General features: G+C 42.2%; 1 protein-coding gene across 1 annotated transcript in view; it reads left to right on the top strand.

Moving 5' to 3' along the window:
* The window catches only part of CDH13 (cadherin 13), a 1059406-nt gene that overhangs the window by 549620 nt on the left and 492718 nt on the right, over positions 1-17068 (top strand). Inside the window, exon 5 of the mRNA XM_037142446.2 lies at positions 16433-16585. Coding sequence (XP_036998341.2) covers positions 16433-16585 — 153 coding nt within the window. The remainder of the gene's footprint in view (positions 1-16432; positions 16586-17068) is intronic.

Genomic DNA, 17068 nt, shown 5'->3' with positions numbered 1-17068 from the left:
AGCTGCTGGTATAGGCCTGAGATGAACATCTCTTCCCCAGTCTTCCTGGGGTGGGCAAGTCACCAGGAGCACAGACTGAGAGCACTTTCAATAGTGCCAGGTTGTGATGCTCTGTTGATTTTACTCCTGGGATACTCCTACTCAACCCAGCACACATTGATCAGTTGGCCATATAGAATAGGTGGAAAGGCCATGGGCTCCAGATACCTGGGTTCAAATCCAAAGTCATTATCTAGCTGACTTTGGCAAAGTTTGTGGGACTCGGTTTCTTCCTCTGTAAAGTGCATATTAGTATCAGTACCTACCCCCACAGAGTTGCTGTAAGGATTAAATGAACTTGTGCATGTAAAATGCTGAGAAGAGTGTGTGATAAGTTAGTGGTGAAAAAATGGCAGCCTTGTCATCATCACTGCCATTATCATTAGCATTATCACCATTTAATATTCATAATAAGAACAATTGCCTTACATTATTTAACATGCTTATGTACTTCAGCATGTACTATTTCTCAGATCATATACCCACTGTAATCCTTTTGGGGTAAGCCTTATTTCTCCTGTTTTGCAGAGGAAGAAAATGAAGCTCAGAAAGGCCACATGACTTTCAGTAAGTCCACACTGTTTGTGAGTTCTGAGCTGTAAGCCTTCTTCTCCTAAGTACTCTGCATTAGTCAGGCTAGGCTAGACTCTGCTGTAGTGACAAGCATCTCCTAATTTCAATTGTTCAAAGCAACAAAGGATTAATTAAGCTCCATGTCCACTGAGGGTTAGTTGGGGGCTCTGTTCCTCAGGGCTGTTTTTTCCTTGGGATCTAGGTTTATGAAGTCACCACTATTTGAAACATAAACATAGCTGGTCACCATGTAGAAAGCAAAAAGAATATGGCTAAGCACACTATAACTCTTAAAGCTTTTGGTCAGGATTAGCCATAATGACACATGTCACTTTTATATTTCATTTGGTTAAAGCAAATCTTAATGCCACAACCAACTTCAAAAGGCCAGGGAAGTATAGTTCTATGTGCCCAAAAGGAGAGGAGACAAACTAATTAGGAAAGCTTCAGTGACAACTCCCTGCTACCATAAGTCTGATTCATAAATAGAAGAGACAGAGGTATAGAAGTTTTCACTAGACATTTCAGGGACTACCTTCATTTTTGGTGAAAACAATGAGAAGCAAAGTCAAGGTACCCAGTTAGCAGAAGAGTTAAACTCACAGTGTACATTAAGAAACTACTATGGAAGTAACCTACTAAGATCCTCTGTCATTCTCTTAGACAATAAGGGATGCAAAAGGGTGATTCTGATGGGTAAAGAATGAGCCCAGACAAGTAAAGCACAATGTCTGAATGACCCAAAGATGACTTCCTCTTTCTCTGGTCTGCTGTCGTATCATTCAGTATGTCTGTTACATTGCATAATGTAGACTTCATAGAGCGTATTGAACTGTTAGCTGTTGAGGGCTGTGAGTACTCTAGAATTCACAAGCGGTAGATAAATATTTTGAATGAAAGAAAAAAAGTGGAAGAAGACCAAATGTTAGAGGAAATTGTGTTCATAAAGGAAACATTGCAATGAAAGTCACAGGAGAGAGACAGTAAATGGCGGCATCATTTCGGTATATTCATTAACAAACATAACCTGAGCTCCTGCCATAAGAAGAGCATTGTGCCAAGCACACATTGAAATATGTGCAACCATACAGTATTTGTCCTTTTGTGACTGTCATGTTTCACTTAACATAATATACTCATGTTTAAGGCTGAGTAATATTCCACTGTGTGGATGTACCTCATTTTGTGTGCCCATTCATCCATCACTGGGCACTTGGGTTGCTTTCACCTTTTGGCCACTGTGAATAATGCTGGAAAATATCCATTCTCTCTATGTATCCATGGATCATTTAATAAAAATGATACTGCACTTGGCCACTAATAACTCTTTTTAAAAACTCAACAGTAGAAATTGTATAAGCTACATTATTATATAATAAATTGGAAATAAACAATTAAAATATTGTCAATATTGAGAAATTAAGAAGTATTCTCATAAATAGAAATCCTACAGCCTAGAGAAAATTGTTGGGAACTGCCCTGCCTGGTTTCAGAAGCTGTAATCCCCCATGGCAAGGCAGAGTAAAGAACCTTGAGACCCTAAGCCACTTAGGAGACAAAGCTTATCTTCCTTGTAGGGACACCATCTCTACCTCCTTTCTCTTCATCCTGCTTGGCCCCAGGTGGATGACTAGTTAGCCAATGATGGGTAAGATTCCTCAAAAGACAGATGACCTAAGACAGGCATGATCATGAAGGGGCCCTCAGGGAAGGACTTGGGGGTCTATAGAAAAAGGGGGTAATGAACCTTCACCCCTTGGATTTGAAATAGCCTGAGTCCTCATTCTGTCTGCAAGAAGTCTCCTAATCTCTTGGCTGCCTGACTTAAGCCTGAAACAATGCTGGAGGTGGGTGTTGCCTTGTGGTGGAAAGGGCAGGTTCCCTAAGGCGATCAGGCCTAAGAAAGAATGCATAAAATCCTATGAAACCTACTTTGCTAATAGCCTCAATTTAAATGATAAGGGTCCAAGCAGGAAGTGAGTTTGTTCCCCAAAGTTTTATGGCCCTTTAACTATCTGACCCTGACCCAGAATAAGCCCTCAGAGTTCTTCCGATGTTACCTATTGTTTAATCATTTCTGCCTGACAATGATTGATGAGCTTTCTATATACACCCTGTATTCCTGTGCAAATTGAACCCAATAAAAGCTTGTTAAGGCAAGGGTCAGGGTGCTCTCCCCTCGAGAGAGTGGCCGTGCCATCTCTTTTCCTCCACAGGACTCGGTAGTCTATGTGAATTTGTCTTGTCTCATCCACAATGCTGTGGACCCCAGGAGCCAGGATCCATGACAGAAAATTACCAAAAAATTATAAACTATCAGAAAATAATGCAAAAATCATCAACCAAACAGTTAACACTGAATCCTGTGGAACTCAGTTTAAGCTGTGCTTGGGAATAATCTTAAATGTCTTTGTTAGAAAAGAAAAAAGGCAAAGCTGGTGCAATACAAACACTAATAGATGTAGGATAAAGATAGTGGCTTTAGTTATGCCCTCATCTGGCATTACTCGGGTTTGATGTTCCTTCCCAAGTGTACCATCCTGCCCTGAATCTTAGTAATCTCTGTGACACAATGGAAATCATTTGAACTGGGTGGGGATCGCAGCCAGCCATAGCTTATATGAGAACCACTGGTCTAGTGGGTGTCTAGCTGTCATCCTCCCTCATTGGATCGTCAAAGCATTGGTTCAGTGTTTCTGCACCAGGGTACTGGGACTCTTGGCACTGAATTTTCCTTAGTTCCCCTTCTTAACTTATGACCAAGTGGTTGAAAGTAGTTTGACCAGCATGAAGGTTAGAATAGGGTGTGGATGTAATAGCTGCTGGAACTGCTGAGTAGCTAAATAGTTCAAGTTCAAAGACATGTCAAGGACTAAATCACAGCTAAGAATTAATTAATGCTTATAGATAACCTTAGAAAACTAATCTAATACTAAAGCAAATGCCTTCTAACAACTATAGGTGATGGCAATAAGTGGGTATTTTCCCTATTTAGCATAATAAAAAAGATCTTCTAAATTATCATATACATTAATTTCAATATTTATTCTCACAGTTTTAAAAAGTTATTTTTTTATTGTATAAGTAAGAAATATAGTGTCATTTTGTGAAACCACAAATATTGTAAAGGTGAAGGAAAAAAATATCATCCCTGCTCCATCCCCCAAATACCTACACAGTTCACATGTGACATGTTCCCTTTGGTAATTTGGAGGAGAGGTCTCATCATTTTCTAGTTTTTCATTCTTTTGATCATATGCATAAATAGTCTTCTATGATATAGTCTTCTATCCTATGAAGGCTTTCTTGACTTTCTAATAGGGGAGAATTAGAGGCATCAGTTTAGTAGGATGTGACAGGGAAGAAGTGGGGGGGGTATTTGTGTTGGGGCTGCTTTGCATAATGAGCAGTGTTTACTGAGAGGGTCTTCACACGGGATTTAGGACTGATAAGGCAGGGAGCCCCTTCTGACTCCTAGGCGTTACCCCTGCCTGAGAAGTCAACTTTGGGGATTTGTAAAAGGAGAAATGAAAAGGTACTGATATTGCAGAGGTAAAGTGACTATATATTTTTTAAAAGGTTGTATAAATGACCTTGTTTTTTATTTTAATTTGTGAGTTTATGAGCATTTTATGAGCACATAAAAATATGCAAATAAAGTTGAATTTCTTCACTAAAAGCTTTAATCAAGTGTCTTCTATATTTCAAACTCAGGAAATGTTAAAGGGAATAAGAAATAAATAGCCCAAGAGACAATTACCACCACCAAGAAAGAGGCCATCTGTTCTCTCTGCTTTAATACAGTGGTCCCCAACCTTTTTGGCACCAGGGACGGTTTCATGGAAGACAATTTTTCTACAGACCAGGGGGTGGGGTAAAGAGTGTTTGGGGATGATTCAAGTACATTACATTCAAGCCCACCTTCTGCTGTTCAGCCTGGTTTCTAATAGGCCTGGACCTGCCCAGAGGTTGGGGACCCCTTCATTAATAGATCTCACTGGTGAACAGGGTTAAGCCCAAAGAATGAGATTTGGTCTCCACAGAATGGTGCAGAAGAGGTCAGGAGACACCCCAGAAAGGGTGTCACCTCTGGTGCTGAGTCCAGGAAGACAGGAGAGGTCTCCAGCAGAACAGGATGGGGAAGGGAAGTCCAGAAACCCAGGTCCAGGGGAAGTGGACAAAGTTCAGAAGGCCTGTGTTTGGTTGCAGCAAAAAGCTGGAGTTGAAGAAGCAGGTAGAGACCTATCAAAGAGAGCCCCTGGGATATTAGCTTGAGAGACCTTGAAATATTCAATCTGGGGACTTCTCAGTCAGATTTGAGCTTGCATTTTAGGTTAACCAGAATTAGGACAGGAGGGGAGAGGAGAAACCAGAAGCACGGAGGCCAGTTAGGAGACAACTTGAACATTCATCTACTTACTTGGTAAGCAAATATTTATTGAAAGCTTACGGTGTTAAATGTATTGTTCCAGGCACTGAGAACAAAACAGTCAAAAATCTCTCATGCAAAATGTGAGTTAAGGTGCAGATACTGGAGATCAGCAGGGGGCAGGACTATGATACATAAAACTTGGTGACTGTGGCATTTCGATACATCAGAAACATTTTCCGTAGGGAAAACGACTGATATCAGTACAATTAGGAAAAGTCTGAACCCACATGGAGCCACCAAAATAGGCAATTAAAGACCACACTGACTAAAAGCAACACGAGGTTCCAGATTGGATTTTAGATCAGAAAAAGGCTAAAAGTAGAAAAATGGGTAAAATTGGGATACATGAAATCTGGAGGGCAGTGAATAGTCACGCACCCCTGTTGACTTTTCAGTTGGGACCAGCATTCCATGGCTACACAAGATGTTAACATTAGGGGAAACTGTATTAAAAGTGCATAGGAACTCTACTACTTTGGCAATGTTTCTATAAATGTAAAATTACTTCCCCAAAAGTTGGGAGATATGTATGTGTGTATATATGTATTCCAAACACATTGAATAGAAAAAAATGTAGAATAATGTATACAGAATGATCTTATTTATTTAAAAGCAGGCAAAGTTGCTATATATTCTATGAGTACATATACATATATGTAAATTCATTAAATACCTTAACAGCATATGTAACCTGGTATCAGTGGTTACTTGCAGCTGAGAATAGAGGTAGGGATAGGACTGCATAAGGGGACAGGATCTAAAGGGGCCTTGGCTTTGTCCAAAACAGGGCACCTTCTGTAAGAAATATGCAGCAAGAACATCCTTTGAAACTCAACTCAAACAGCCACTGCCTGCTGCGGGCCTTAGGACTTCCCACCCTCCCTGGGTGCAGAGGACTCTGGTCCCAGCTGTGCTATGCCAGGGACACAGGTAGTCTGCCGGCCACTGCCACGGCTGTCTGGGAAGTCACTTTAGCCAGGTATGCAGCAAGATTTCTGTGTGCTATTTACATGCCCACGGTCCAGTTTTTTCTCATTATTAGCTTTTTTTTTTTTCATTCCAACTCAGAGTATAAGAAAAAATCCCATTGTGAAAAGAAGTGTTGAATTACAAAGAATGATAGGAAAGACCAGCTAATTGTGAAGCCCTGCTAGGTGGTATAATGGGTGTTAACAGGGGCTGCAGGGACGGAGGGGCGCAGGATTCGTTCTGGCCAGAAGGAGTGCACTGGATTTCTTACATTCTGTCACATTAACAACGACAACAAAAGGCCCCGGCCCTGTAGCTGTGAAGCGGCACCTGGACACTTTTCAGGAGTTTAACAGGGTATGGTAAGTGTCGCCTAGAAACCCACTTACGTGGAATAGCTTTGATGTGCGGCTGAGCCCCTCTCTGGGTCTGTGGCCATTGCACACCTCCTACCTCCCAGCTTCGTGAGGCTGGAGTGGACTGGGGTTCCTAGAAACCAAGAAGCTGGAGAGGTAGTGGATGATTCCAGAATCTAAATGGGGCCCAAACTCCTGTGTTTTCTCTGTGGAGTGGCCCCTCCCCCATGCTTTCCTCTCCAAGGTCCTGGGATGCCTTTGGCACGTGTAGAGATGTGGGACTTGAAGAAATACCAGCTCTACTTTACTGGTGTTTTAGAAAACAAATTTTTCAAAGAAGTCCTGATGTTATATGTTTAAAATATTAGGTTTAGGAAGAAGGTAGCAAATAAAACAAGCCTTTTTTTTTTCTGTCATATCTTTATTTGATGAGCATCACTAAATATTTTTTTAATTTTATTTAGTTATTTTTCAAGTACAGTTTTTTGTCTATTTTTTCCCATCCCAGCCTCCCCCGCCCCTTGCTCCCCACCTCCCTCCCATTTCCACCCCCCTTAGTTCTTGTCCCTGTGTCCTTCCTATTTGTTCCTCCAAATCCCTCCCCCATTTTCCCCTTAACTTCCCTTCCTTCTCCCCTCTGGTCACTATCCCTTGTTCTCTATTTCAGTGTCTTTGTTTTTTGTTTGTTTTTTTTTTTCTGCTTGTTTGTTTGTTTTGTTGTTTAGCTTCCTGTTAAAGGTGAGATCATATGGTATTTGTCTTTCAACCCCTGGCTTATTTCACTCAGCATAATGCTTTCCAGTTCCATCCATGTTGTTGCAAAGGGTAGTAGCTCCTTCTTTCTCTCTGCTGCATAGAATTCCATTGTGTATATGTACCACAATTTTTGGATCCATTCATTTACTGATGGGCACCTAGGTTGCTTCCAACTCTTGGCTATTGTAAATTGTGCTGCTATGAACATTGTGGTGCATAGGTTCTTTGAGATTGATGTTTTAGGATTCTTAGGATATAATCCCAGCAGTGGAATTGCTGGGTCAAAAGGCAGGTCGATTTTTATTTTTCTGAGAAAATTCCATACTGTTTTCCATAATGGTTGTACCAGTCTGCACTCCCACCAACAGTGAACTAAGGACCCCTTTTCCCCACAACCCCTCCAACATTTGTTGTTTGTTGCTTTGTTTATGATAGCCATCCTGACTGGTGTAAAGTGGTATCTCATTGTGGTTTTAATTGGCATCTCTCTGATAGCTAATGATATTGAGCATCTCTTCATGTGTCTCTGAATGTTCTGTATGTCCTCCTTGGAGAAGTGTTTGCTCAAGTCCTTTTCCCATTTTCTAATTGGGTTGGGTGTCTTCTTAGAGTGGAGTCGTGTAAGTTCTTTGTATATTTTAGAGATTAAACCTTTGTCTGAGGTATCATTGGCAAATATGTTTTCCCATACAGTTGGTTGTCTTGCTAATTTAATACTGTTTTCTTTAGCCATGCAGAAGCTTTTTATTTTGATGAGATCCCATTTGTTTATTCTTTCCTTTACATTCCTTACTCTAGGGGACATATCAGTAAAGAAGTTGCTTCGTGAAATATCTGAGGTTTTCTTGCCAATGTTCTCCTCTAGGACTTTAATGGTGTTATGACTTACATTTAAGTCTTTTATCCACCTTGAATTTATTTTGGTGTATGGTGTAAGTCTGTGCTCAAGTTTCATTTTTTTGCATGTAGCTGTCCAGTTCTCCCAACACCATTTGTTGAAGAGGCTATCTTTACTCCATTTTATGTTACTGCCCCCTTTGTCGAATATTAATTGACTGTAGAGAGTTGGGTTGATTTCTGGGCTCTCTCTTCTGTTCCATTGGTCTATGTGCCTGTTTTTATGCCAGTACCAGGCTGTTTTGATTACAGTGGCCTTGTAATACAGTTTGATATCCGGTATTGTGATCCCCCCTACTTTGTTCTTCTTTCTCAAAAGAGCAGCTGCTATTCGGGCTCGTTTATGGTTCCATATAAATTTTTGAAGTGTTTGTTCTATGTCTGTGAAATATGCCATTGGTACTTTAATAGATATTGCATTGAATCTGTATATTGCTTTGGGTAGTATGGACATTTTGATGATGTTAATTCTTCCAATCCATGAACAAGGTATATGTTTCCATTTGTTTGTGTCTTCCTTGATTTCGTTCTTCAGGGCTGTGTAGTTTTCTGCATACAGGTTTTTTACCTCCTTAGTTAGGTTTATTCCCAGATATTTTATTTTTCTTTTTGCTATATCAAATGGGATTTTTCTCTTTATTTCTGCTTCTGCTGATTCACTGTTGGTATACAAAAATGCCTTTGATTTCTGGATATTGACTTTGTAACCAGCTGTTTTGCCAAACTCATTAATTAGTTTGAGCAGTTTTGGGGTAGAGTCTATAGGATTTTCCATGTACACTATCATGTCATCTGCAAACAGTGACAGTTTTGCTTCCTCCTTTCCTATTTGGATGCCTTTTATTTCCTTTTCTTGCCTGATCGCTGTGGCTAAAACTTCCAATACTATATTGAATAGAAGTGGTGAAAGTGGACAACCTTGTCTTCTTCCTGATCTTAGTGGAAAAGCTTTTAGTTTTTTCCCATTGAGTATGATATTGGCTGTAGGTCTCTCATATATGGCCTTTATTATTTTGAGAAATGCTCCCTGTATTCCCACTTTGCTGAGTGTTTTTATCATAAATGGGTGTTGTACCTTATCGAAAGCTTTTTCCGCATCTATTGATATGATCATGTGATTTTTGTCTTTGCTTTTGTTTATGTGATGTATTATATTTACTGATTTGCGAATATTGAACCATCCTTGCATCCCTGGGATGAATCCTACTTGATCATGGTGTATGATCTTTTTGATATATTGTTGGATGCGATTTGCCAATATTTTGTTGAGGTTTTTAGCATCTATGTTCATCAGTGATATTGGCCTGAAGTTTTCTTTCTTTGTTGTGTCTCTATCTGGTTTTGGAATTAAGATGATGCTGGCTTCATAAAAAGAATTTGGGAGTTTTCCATCCTTCTGGATTTTTTGAAATAGTCTGTGGAGAATAGGGGCTTTTGTGTGATGGGAGTTTTTTGATTACTGCTTCAATTTCTTTTGCTGTTATTGGTGTATTTAGATTTTCTGCTTCTTTTCACTGAGATTTAGAAGCTTGTATTTTTCTAGAAATGTGTCCATTTCCCCTAGGTTTTCAAATTTCTTGGCATACAGTTCTTCATAATAATTTCTTACAATCTCTTCTATTTCTGTGGTATCAGTTGTAATCTCTCCTTTTTCATTGCTGATTGTGTTTATTTGTGTCCTCTCTCTTCTTTTCTTGATGAGCCTACTTAAAGGCTTGTCTATTTTGTTTATCTTCTCAAAGAACCAACTCCTGGATTCATTGATCCTTAAAATTGTGCTTTTAGTTTCTATGTCATTTAATTCTGCTTTAATCTTGGTTATTTCCTTCCTTCTGCTTGCTCTGGGCTGTCTTTGTTGTTGTTCCTCGAGTTCTTGCAGGCGTAGGGTTAGGTTGTTTGTTTGAAATGTTTCTATTTTCTTTAGGTAGGCCTGTATTGCTATAAACTTCCCTCTCAGGACTGCCTTTGCTGTGTCCCATAAGTTTTGGGTTGTTGTGAGATCATTTTCATTTGTTTCCAAAAACTTTTTGATTTCTTCCCTAATTTCATTCTTGACCCATTCGTTGTTTAATAGCATACCATTCAGTCTCCATGTTTTTGGGTGCTTTGTGTTTTTTTTTCTTTGGGGTCGGTTTCTAATTTCAGTCCCTTGTGGTCAGAGAAGATGCTTGGTATGATTTCAATTTTCTTGAATTTTTTGAGGCTCGTTTTGTGTCCTATCATGTGGTCTATCTTTGAAAGTGTTCCATGTGCATTTGAAAAGAATGTGTATTTAGCTTCTTTGGGATGAAGGGCTCTCTATATATCAGTTAAGTCCATTTCATCTAGGGTGTTGTTTAATGCCACAATATCTTTGTTGATAATTTGTTTGGAAGATCTGTCCATTTTTGATAGTGGGGTGTTCAAATCCCCTACTATGATTGTGTTGCTGTCAATATCTTTCTTGAAGTCCTCTAAGATTTTCTTGATATATTTGGGTGCCCCTATGTTTGGTGCATATATGTTTACAATGTTAATGTCTTCTTGGTGGATTCTTCCCTTGAGTATAATGAAATGACCTTCTGGGTCTCTCTTTATAGCCTTTTTTTTTGAAGTCTATTTTGTCTGATATGAGAATTGCTACCCCAGCTTTTTTTCTTGTCCGTTTGCTTGGAAAACTTGTTTCCAGCCTTTCACTTTTAGTCTGTGATGGTCTTTTGTCCTGAGGTGAGTCTCTTGTAGGCAGCATATGTGTGGGTCATGCTTTCTTATCCATTGAGCTATTCTGTGTCTTTTGATTGGAGAATTTAATCCATTTATGTTTAAGGTTATTACTGATAGGTACTTATTCATTGCCATTTTTGTACCTGTGTTCCTCTCTGTCTCCCTCTTATCCTTCCTTCCCTTAAAGCAGTCCTTTTAGTATTTCTTGTAGAGCTGGTTTGGTGGAGGCATATTCTTTTAGACTTCTTTTGTCTTGGAAGCTCTTTATTTGGCCATCTGTCTTGATTGAGAGCCTTGCTGGGTAAAGTAGCCTTGGTTGTAGACCTCTGGTTCTCATTACTTGAAATATTTCTTGCCATTCTCTTCTTGCTTGAAGTGTTTCCATTGAGAAGTCGGTAGCTAACCTTATTGGGGCTCCCTTGTATGTTATTTCTTTTTTCTCCCTTGCTGCCTTTAAGATTCTCTCTTTGTCTTGGAATTTTGCCATTTTGATGATGATGTGTCTTGAAGTGGGCCTCCTTGGGTTCCTCTTGGTTGGGACTCTCTGTGATTCCTGGGTTTGTGAGACTTTTTCTCTTATCAAATTAGGGAAATTTTCTCTCATTACTTGTTCAAATATGTTTTCTATCCCTTGTTCTTCTTCTTCTCCTTCTGGTATTCCTATTATTCGGATATTATTACGTTTCATATTGTCTTGCATTTCTCTTAATCCCTCTTCATTCTTTCTGAGCCTCTTTTCATTTTCTTGCTCTTTCTGTGAGATGCTTTCTACCTTGTCCTCCAACTCACTAATCCTATCCTCCGCTTCATCTATCCTACTTTGGAAACTTTCTACTGTGTACTTCAATTCAGAAATTGTATTCTTCATTTCCTCTTGTCTCTTGCTGATAGTTTCCATTTCCTTTTTGATGTTGCTGTAGTTTGCAGAGAGATCATTATAGTTCCCCTGTAGTTTCTGGTAGTTCACTGTGAGCTCTTTGAACTTCGTAATAACCAGTGCTTTGAATTCACTGTCTGATAGTTGATCAGCGTCTATTTCATCTAACATTCTTTCTGAAGTTTCTGCTTTTTCTTTCATTTGGGGATTGTTTCTTTGTCTTCCCATTGTTTGAGACTCTTCTTGTTAGTCTCTGCTTCCAAAATTGATCTGTTTTGAAACACTGATTTTATGGTGTAAACTTCTGTGTTATGATCCTTGTGAAGTTCAGTGGTGCAGACTCCTTTAAGTTTCTTGATGTTCTTAGTCTCCACCTACACTCACGCTGGTCCTCGCGCTGGTCCCTGCGTTGGTCCCCTACCACTGCTGAATGTCCCGGCTCTAGTAGCCTCCTCCTCAAGCACCCAGGCCCGTTACTACGGCAGTGGCACAGAGGCTGGGAATGTCCCGGCTCCCGTATCTGGCTCTCTCTGCCGCCCAGGGCCGTCACAGGGGCTTGGAGTGTCACGGTTTCCATACCTGACTCCCCGGCATCTAGTCCTGTCTCTATGGCAGTGGCACAGAGGCTTAGAAAGTCCCAACTCCCGTACCTGATTCCCCAGTGTCCAGTCCCGTCGCTATGGCAGCAGAACAGGGGCTGAGACAGTCCCAGTTCCCGTAGAGGGATCCTCTGCCACCCAGGGCTGTCTCAGGGGTTTGGAGTGTCCAGGCTTCCGTACCTGACTCCCCGGCATCCAGTCCCGTCGCTATGGCAGCGGCACAGGATTTGAGAGCTTCCCGGCTCCCGTAGCTGGCTCCTCTGCTGCGTCACAGGGGTTTGGAGATTCCCGGCTTCCGTACCTGACTCCTGGAGTCCAGTCCCGTCACTATGGCAGCGGCACAGGATTTGAGAGCTTCCCGGCTCCAGTAGCTGGCTCCTCTGCTGCGTCACAGGGGTTTGGAGAGTCCCGGCTTCCGTACCTGACTCCCGGCGTCCAGTCCCGTCGCTATGGCAGCGGCACAGGATTTGAGAGCTTCCCGGCTCCCGTAGCTGGCTCCTCTGCTGCGTCACAGGGGTTTGGAGAGTCCCGGCTTCCGTACCTGACTCCCTGTCGTCCAGTCCCGTTGCTATGGCAGTGCGCGAACATCCCGGCTCCCGTAGCTGGCTCCTCAGGGTCCAGGCCTGTGTCTATGGCAGCGTCACAGGGGCCTTTGGTGTCCCAGCTCCTGCAACTGACCCTTCTGTTGCCCAGGCCGGTAGCTATGGCATCGGCACAAGGGTGTCCCCGCTCCGGTTCCTGACTCCTCTGTCTCCCAGGACCGTCACAGGGGCTTGGAGTGTCCGGCTTCCGTACCTGACTCCCCGGCTCCCAGGCCTGTTGCTCTGGCAGCAGCACAGGGGCCACGTGAGACCCAGCTCCAGTAGCTGACTCTGCCGCCGTCTGGTGTTTCAGTGTCGGTCACAATCTCTGGTCTTTTAATTTCATAAATGCTGGGTAACCGATGGTTTATTGTGCTGTTTCTCTATAGATCTGCCAGGATTTTCACCCATGAGTACAGGAGCTAGTATCAGCTCCATCTTACTCCGTCACCATCTTCCCAGCATCCTTTTTTTTTTTTTTTTTTTTAAGCAGAAAGATCCAAATGGTAGGTGTGAAAATCACTGCTAGTTATAATGAGTATGAATGGTGATAAAATCTGTCTAAATCAGTGGTCCTCAAATCTGAGTGTGCATCAGAATCATCCAGGCCCGCCCTCTGTGGGGCCTAAGAATTTGCATTTCTATCAGGTTCCCAGTTGATGTCCATGCTGGTCCAGGGAAACACATCTTGAGACCAGTGTTCCAGGGACAATGAGGCCCTCAACTCCCCTGTGCTGCGGGACCCAGAAGGCACATCAGTCGGGGGGCGTTGTAACCAGTGTGGCTCTGTGGCATTACTTCAAAGTGGACACAGATCTGAGGACCAGGAGGCAGCTTCGGCAGATAAAAGTCCAGGCTTTAAAAACAAAATTACTGAGGAAGAGAGATGAGTCGTGCCCAGCAGAGGTGCTTACAGTGGTGCTTGCTTTTTTCCCAGGGAATAAGTCACTTAAATCCAACAGCCTGTGTTCATTTAACAGAGTCCTATCTGCAAGACCCCACTTCTGGGAGGCCAACTGGGTCAAGCTCTCTGAGAGAGAGAGAGAAAATAGCCAGAACCTGACCTTAATAGCAGGAGGAAAGTTGCCCCAAGGGAATTTCTGAGTCTAGAATTCAGCTTTCTGCGCTGAATGGCAGGTGGAGAAATGGGAGGGTGGCAACGTTTGCCCCAAGAGAGCTTTCAGGACAGTCTACCCCTGCGTTTCCACCAGAAGGTCTGGGATGCTGTCCTCCCAGCCATTTCTGAGCAGGGAAGGGTCAGGAAAGAACAGAGCACAGAAGACTCCTCCTGGCAGGTCCTCACCAAGGGGCCCTGTCTGGTAGAGAGATGGGGCCAGACGACCACTCCTGGGAAGCGTGGCAGCTGCAGAGCTCTTGCAGGTGTCCCAGGTTTACTTCCCTTTAGATTGTCCTCCAGGGTAATATGACCTTCTGGAGAGGACCTAGCTGCCGGGTATGCCTAGGGGAGCAAGAAGAAAAGCTTCTAATCCATGTTTGGGCTGAAGGGGAGGGGCCAGTGAACATGGAGGTGACAAAGAAAAGTGGTGTTTTCTCAGCGGCCCCTCCCACAGGAGGTCTGTTTCCAGAACCCTTCTTTTCTCAAACCAGAGAGGATTGTGAAGAGATGTGTTCCTTTAGAGATTTTCATAAAATATTATGGCTAAGATGATTTTTATGCCTAGAGATGCATCTTACCCATTACCAATGATGGCATAATTTCGTTAGGATTGTTATGTCATGATTAGTATTGCAATCATTAGCTACTATTTACAGAGTCTTTTCTATGTGCCTGGGAGGATAGTTTGCACACACCATCTCATTAAATCCCCACTAACAACCCTGGAGAAGTGGCATTATCTTCATCATACACATGAGGAAGTCAGGAGCCAAAGAGGCAAAGTACCATGTCCAAGGTCACCTAGTTGATCATTGGCCAAGCTAGGGCTGGGACAAAAGTCTGCCCGAAGGATGGTGCTCTTTGTTAAACAGAATGTTGGCCTTGGTTTCTGCTATATTCCAGGCACTGTGCCAGGCACTGGGGTGCAGTGGTGAGGCCAATGTGCTGAGCTGTTGGCCTCATGGAGCTTCCAACCAGGGGAATGGTTTGGGAGAGAATGTCAATTGGATTAAATCAAGTCAAGCAGTGACTTTACTTTTAGTCTTGTTTTGGATATTTTCTATTATCTTAAAGTGCAAACAGAGTTAATTGGTGTTTAATTAAATTTCTCAGTGTATTTTAATGAAGAATATTTTAAATCAGGAAAACACCATATTGCTATATAGAGCTCTGTCCTGTTCTTACTCAACTGTCATGGCAGAGGAACCTCGCCTTGAGGGTCAAGCTGCCTTAGGCACCACTGCCACCTGGTGGCAGCCATTGGAATTGCAGGGTTGGTGGCCACAGACGTGGTCTGGTGGGAGGGAGGCTGTTTCCAGTAGAAGGCATGTTTTTGTTTGGGTCACCCAAACCAGGCACAGCTGACTAAGTTCCACGAGGTGCCTACCCATTTGTAAACAGCTTGCACCTGAATCAACATCAGTTTACTTTTATCTGTATGTTTTGAATGTCTATTGCATTCCTGACTTTTAAATTGCTGTTATAATCAAATTAATGTTTGCAGATACTGATGATAAAGTGACATGAAATATAGATGAATACTTGGGCAAACTCTAAAACCAACTTTTGAAAATAATAATTTCTCTTTAGTTGGACACCTTCAAATGCCATTAAGAAAACAAAATATAATTAGGTTGCTCACTGCCTCTCAACCTCACCTCTGAGACTCAACCCACACTAGTGACTCAGTCCCTGAAACTTTCTAGTTTCCCTCTCACCTGCCTGCCGCCTCTCTCTGTCTTCTCTTCTCTGCCTGGACATACTTTCTTCCATCTTTAGCTTCAGAATTTACTCTTCAAGTGTCAAAGCAAGGCTAACAACCTGTGGGGAATTATCTTAAAGTGAATTCACAACTGAATGTGGCAAAGCAATGTCTCTAGAGAAATTGAAGATGGATTCTGAATCCCATCTTTGTCTTTCTAATGGCTGTTACTGTGGCCAGCTTACTAATCTCCGTGTCTCAGTGGTTCCATCCATTAAGTGCAAATAGCCATGTCCCCTGACCCAGCATCATTTAGAGGTCTCTTTTCTTTTAAATAAAAATGTGTGTAAAAATGCTTGTTCAGCCCTGTGGCTAGTACTTTGTAGAACCAATGGGGTGGGTGAAAATATATGTAAACACCTAGCACCTTACTCACTGCCTGCTCAGTGTAAGATTAAAGAACGAAAGTTTTATTGTTGTTGTTTTCATTGTCTAGTTGGTCTTGCTTGCCGAAAAAAAATATGTTTCTCGGAAGTTAAAAATAATATAAATGTCTAACCTTGAACTTTTCTGGAGTTATTTCCCTATTAGATTCTTCTTTGCATGTCACCCAGTGCTGGTGAGCCTCCACAGCTGTAAGCTGCAAAGATTTGCTTGTTGAGATGAAAGGTGTTAAGCAATGATGCTATTTTGGGTGATGCTACTTTACTAGGGTTTATTAGGCACCTTTGTATTAACACCTGTGTTGAGTGCATTGCTGGCTGAGATATATTTGTGATGTGCCCTTTCTGTGTGCCATAGTCTTAAATGTCACTCCATTCCCCTGACCAGGTAGTCGATAGTGACAGACCAGAAGGGTCCAAGTTCCGGCTCACTGGAAAGGGAGTGGATCAAGAGCCTAAAGGAATTTTCAGAATCAATGAAAACACGGGCAGCGTCTCTGTGACACGGACCTTGGACAGAGAAACTATTGCTTCTTACCAAGTGAGTACCAGTCAAGTGCCCATCCCGCATGAAGAGCCGTGGCTGTCAAAGATGGTTTCTTCCTGCGGAGCTTGTTGTTTCTGTGCTTCAGCACACCCAGGGCGGTGTGACTCTAAGTGTGTCTCTGTGGCGGGATCTGAGGGGTGCTGAACCTGACAGTGGGGGCCCTATCTCTTCAGTGGAGCCCCCAGGCCTGCATGATATTTTGGCAGCAAAACGAGGGGTCCTGGAGGGATCTCAAGAAGGTCGGAACACTTGGGGCAGCTTTGGCTTTCTAGAAACCAGCTTAGCCATCAGGAGTAGTAAGAGGCATAAACCATTGGTCCTGGTGTTTTGCTTTCTAAAATCTGTCCTAAGGAAATAGGAAGAAATCTAGTTAGATTTTTATACAATGATCTTACAGCAGGACATGATCCTTAAATGGAATCAAATGAGAGTTGTGTTTAACACTGAAAATATTTTTGAAGAGGTTCTCTTTATAAG

This window comes from Artibeus jamaicensis, unplaced genomic scaffold (assembly GCF_021234435.1).
Source record: "Artibeus jamaicensis isolate MK-2021 breed Jamaican fruit bat unplaced genomic scaffold, CSHL_Jam_final contig_464, whole genome shotgun sequence".
NCBI lineage: Eukaryota > Metazoa > Chordata > Mammalia > Chiroptera > Phyllostomidae > Artibeus > Artibeus jamaicensis.
The sequence above is the reverse complement of the archived record's forward strand: the minus strand, read 5'-3'. Positions and strand labels throughout refer to the sequence as shown.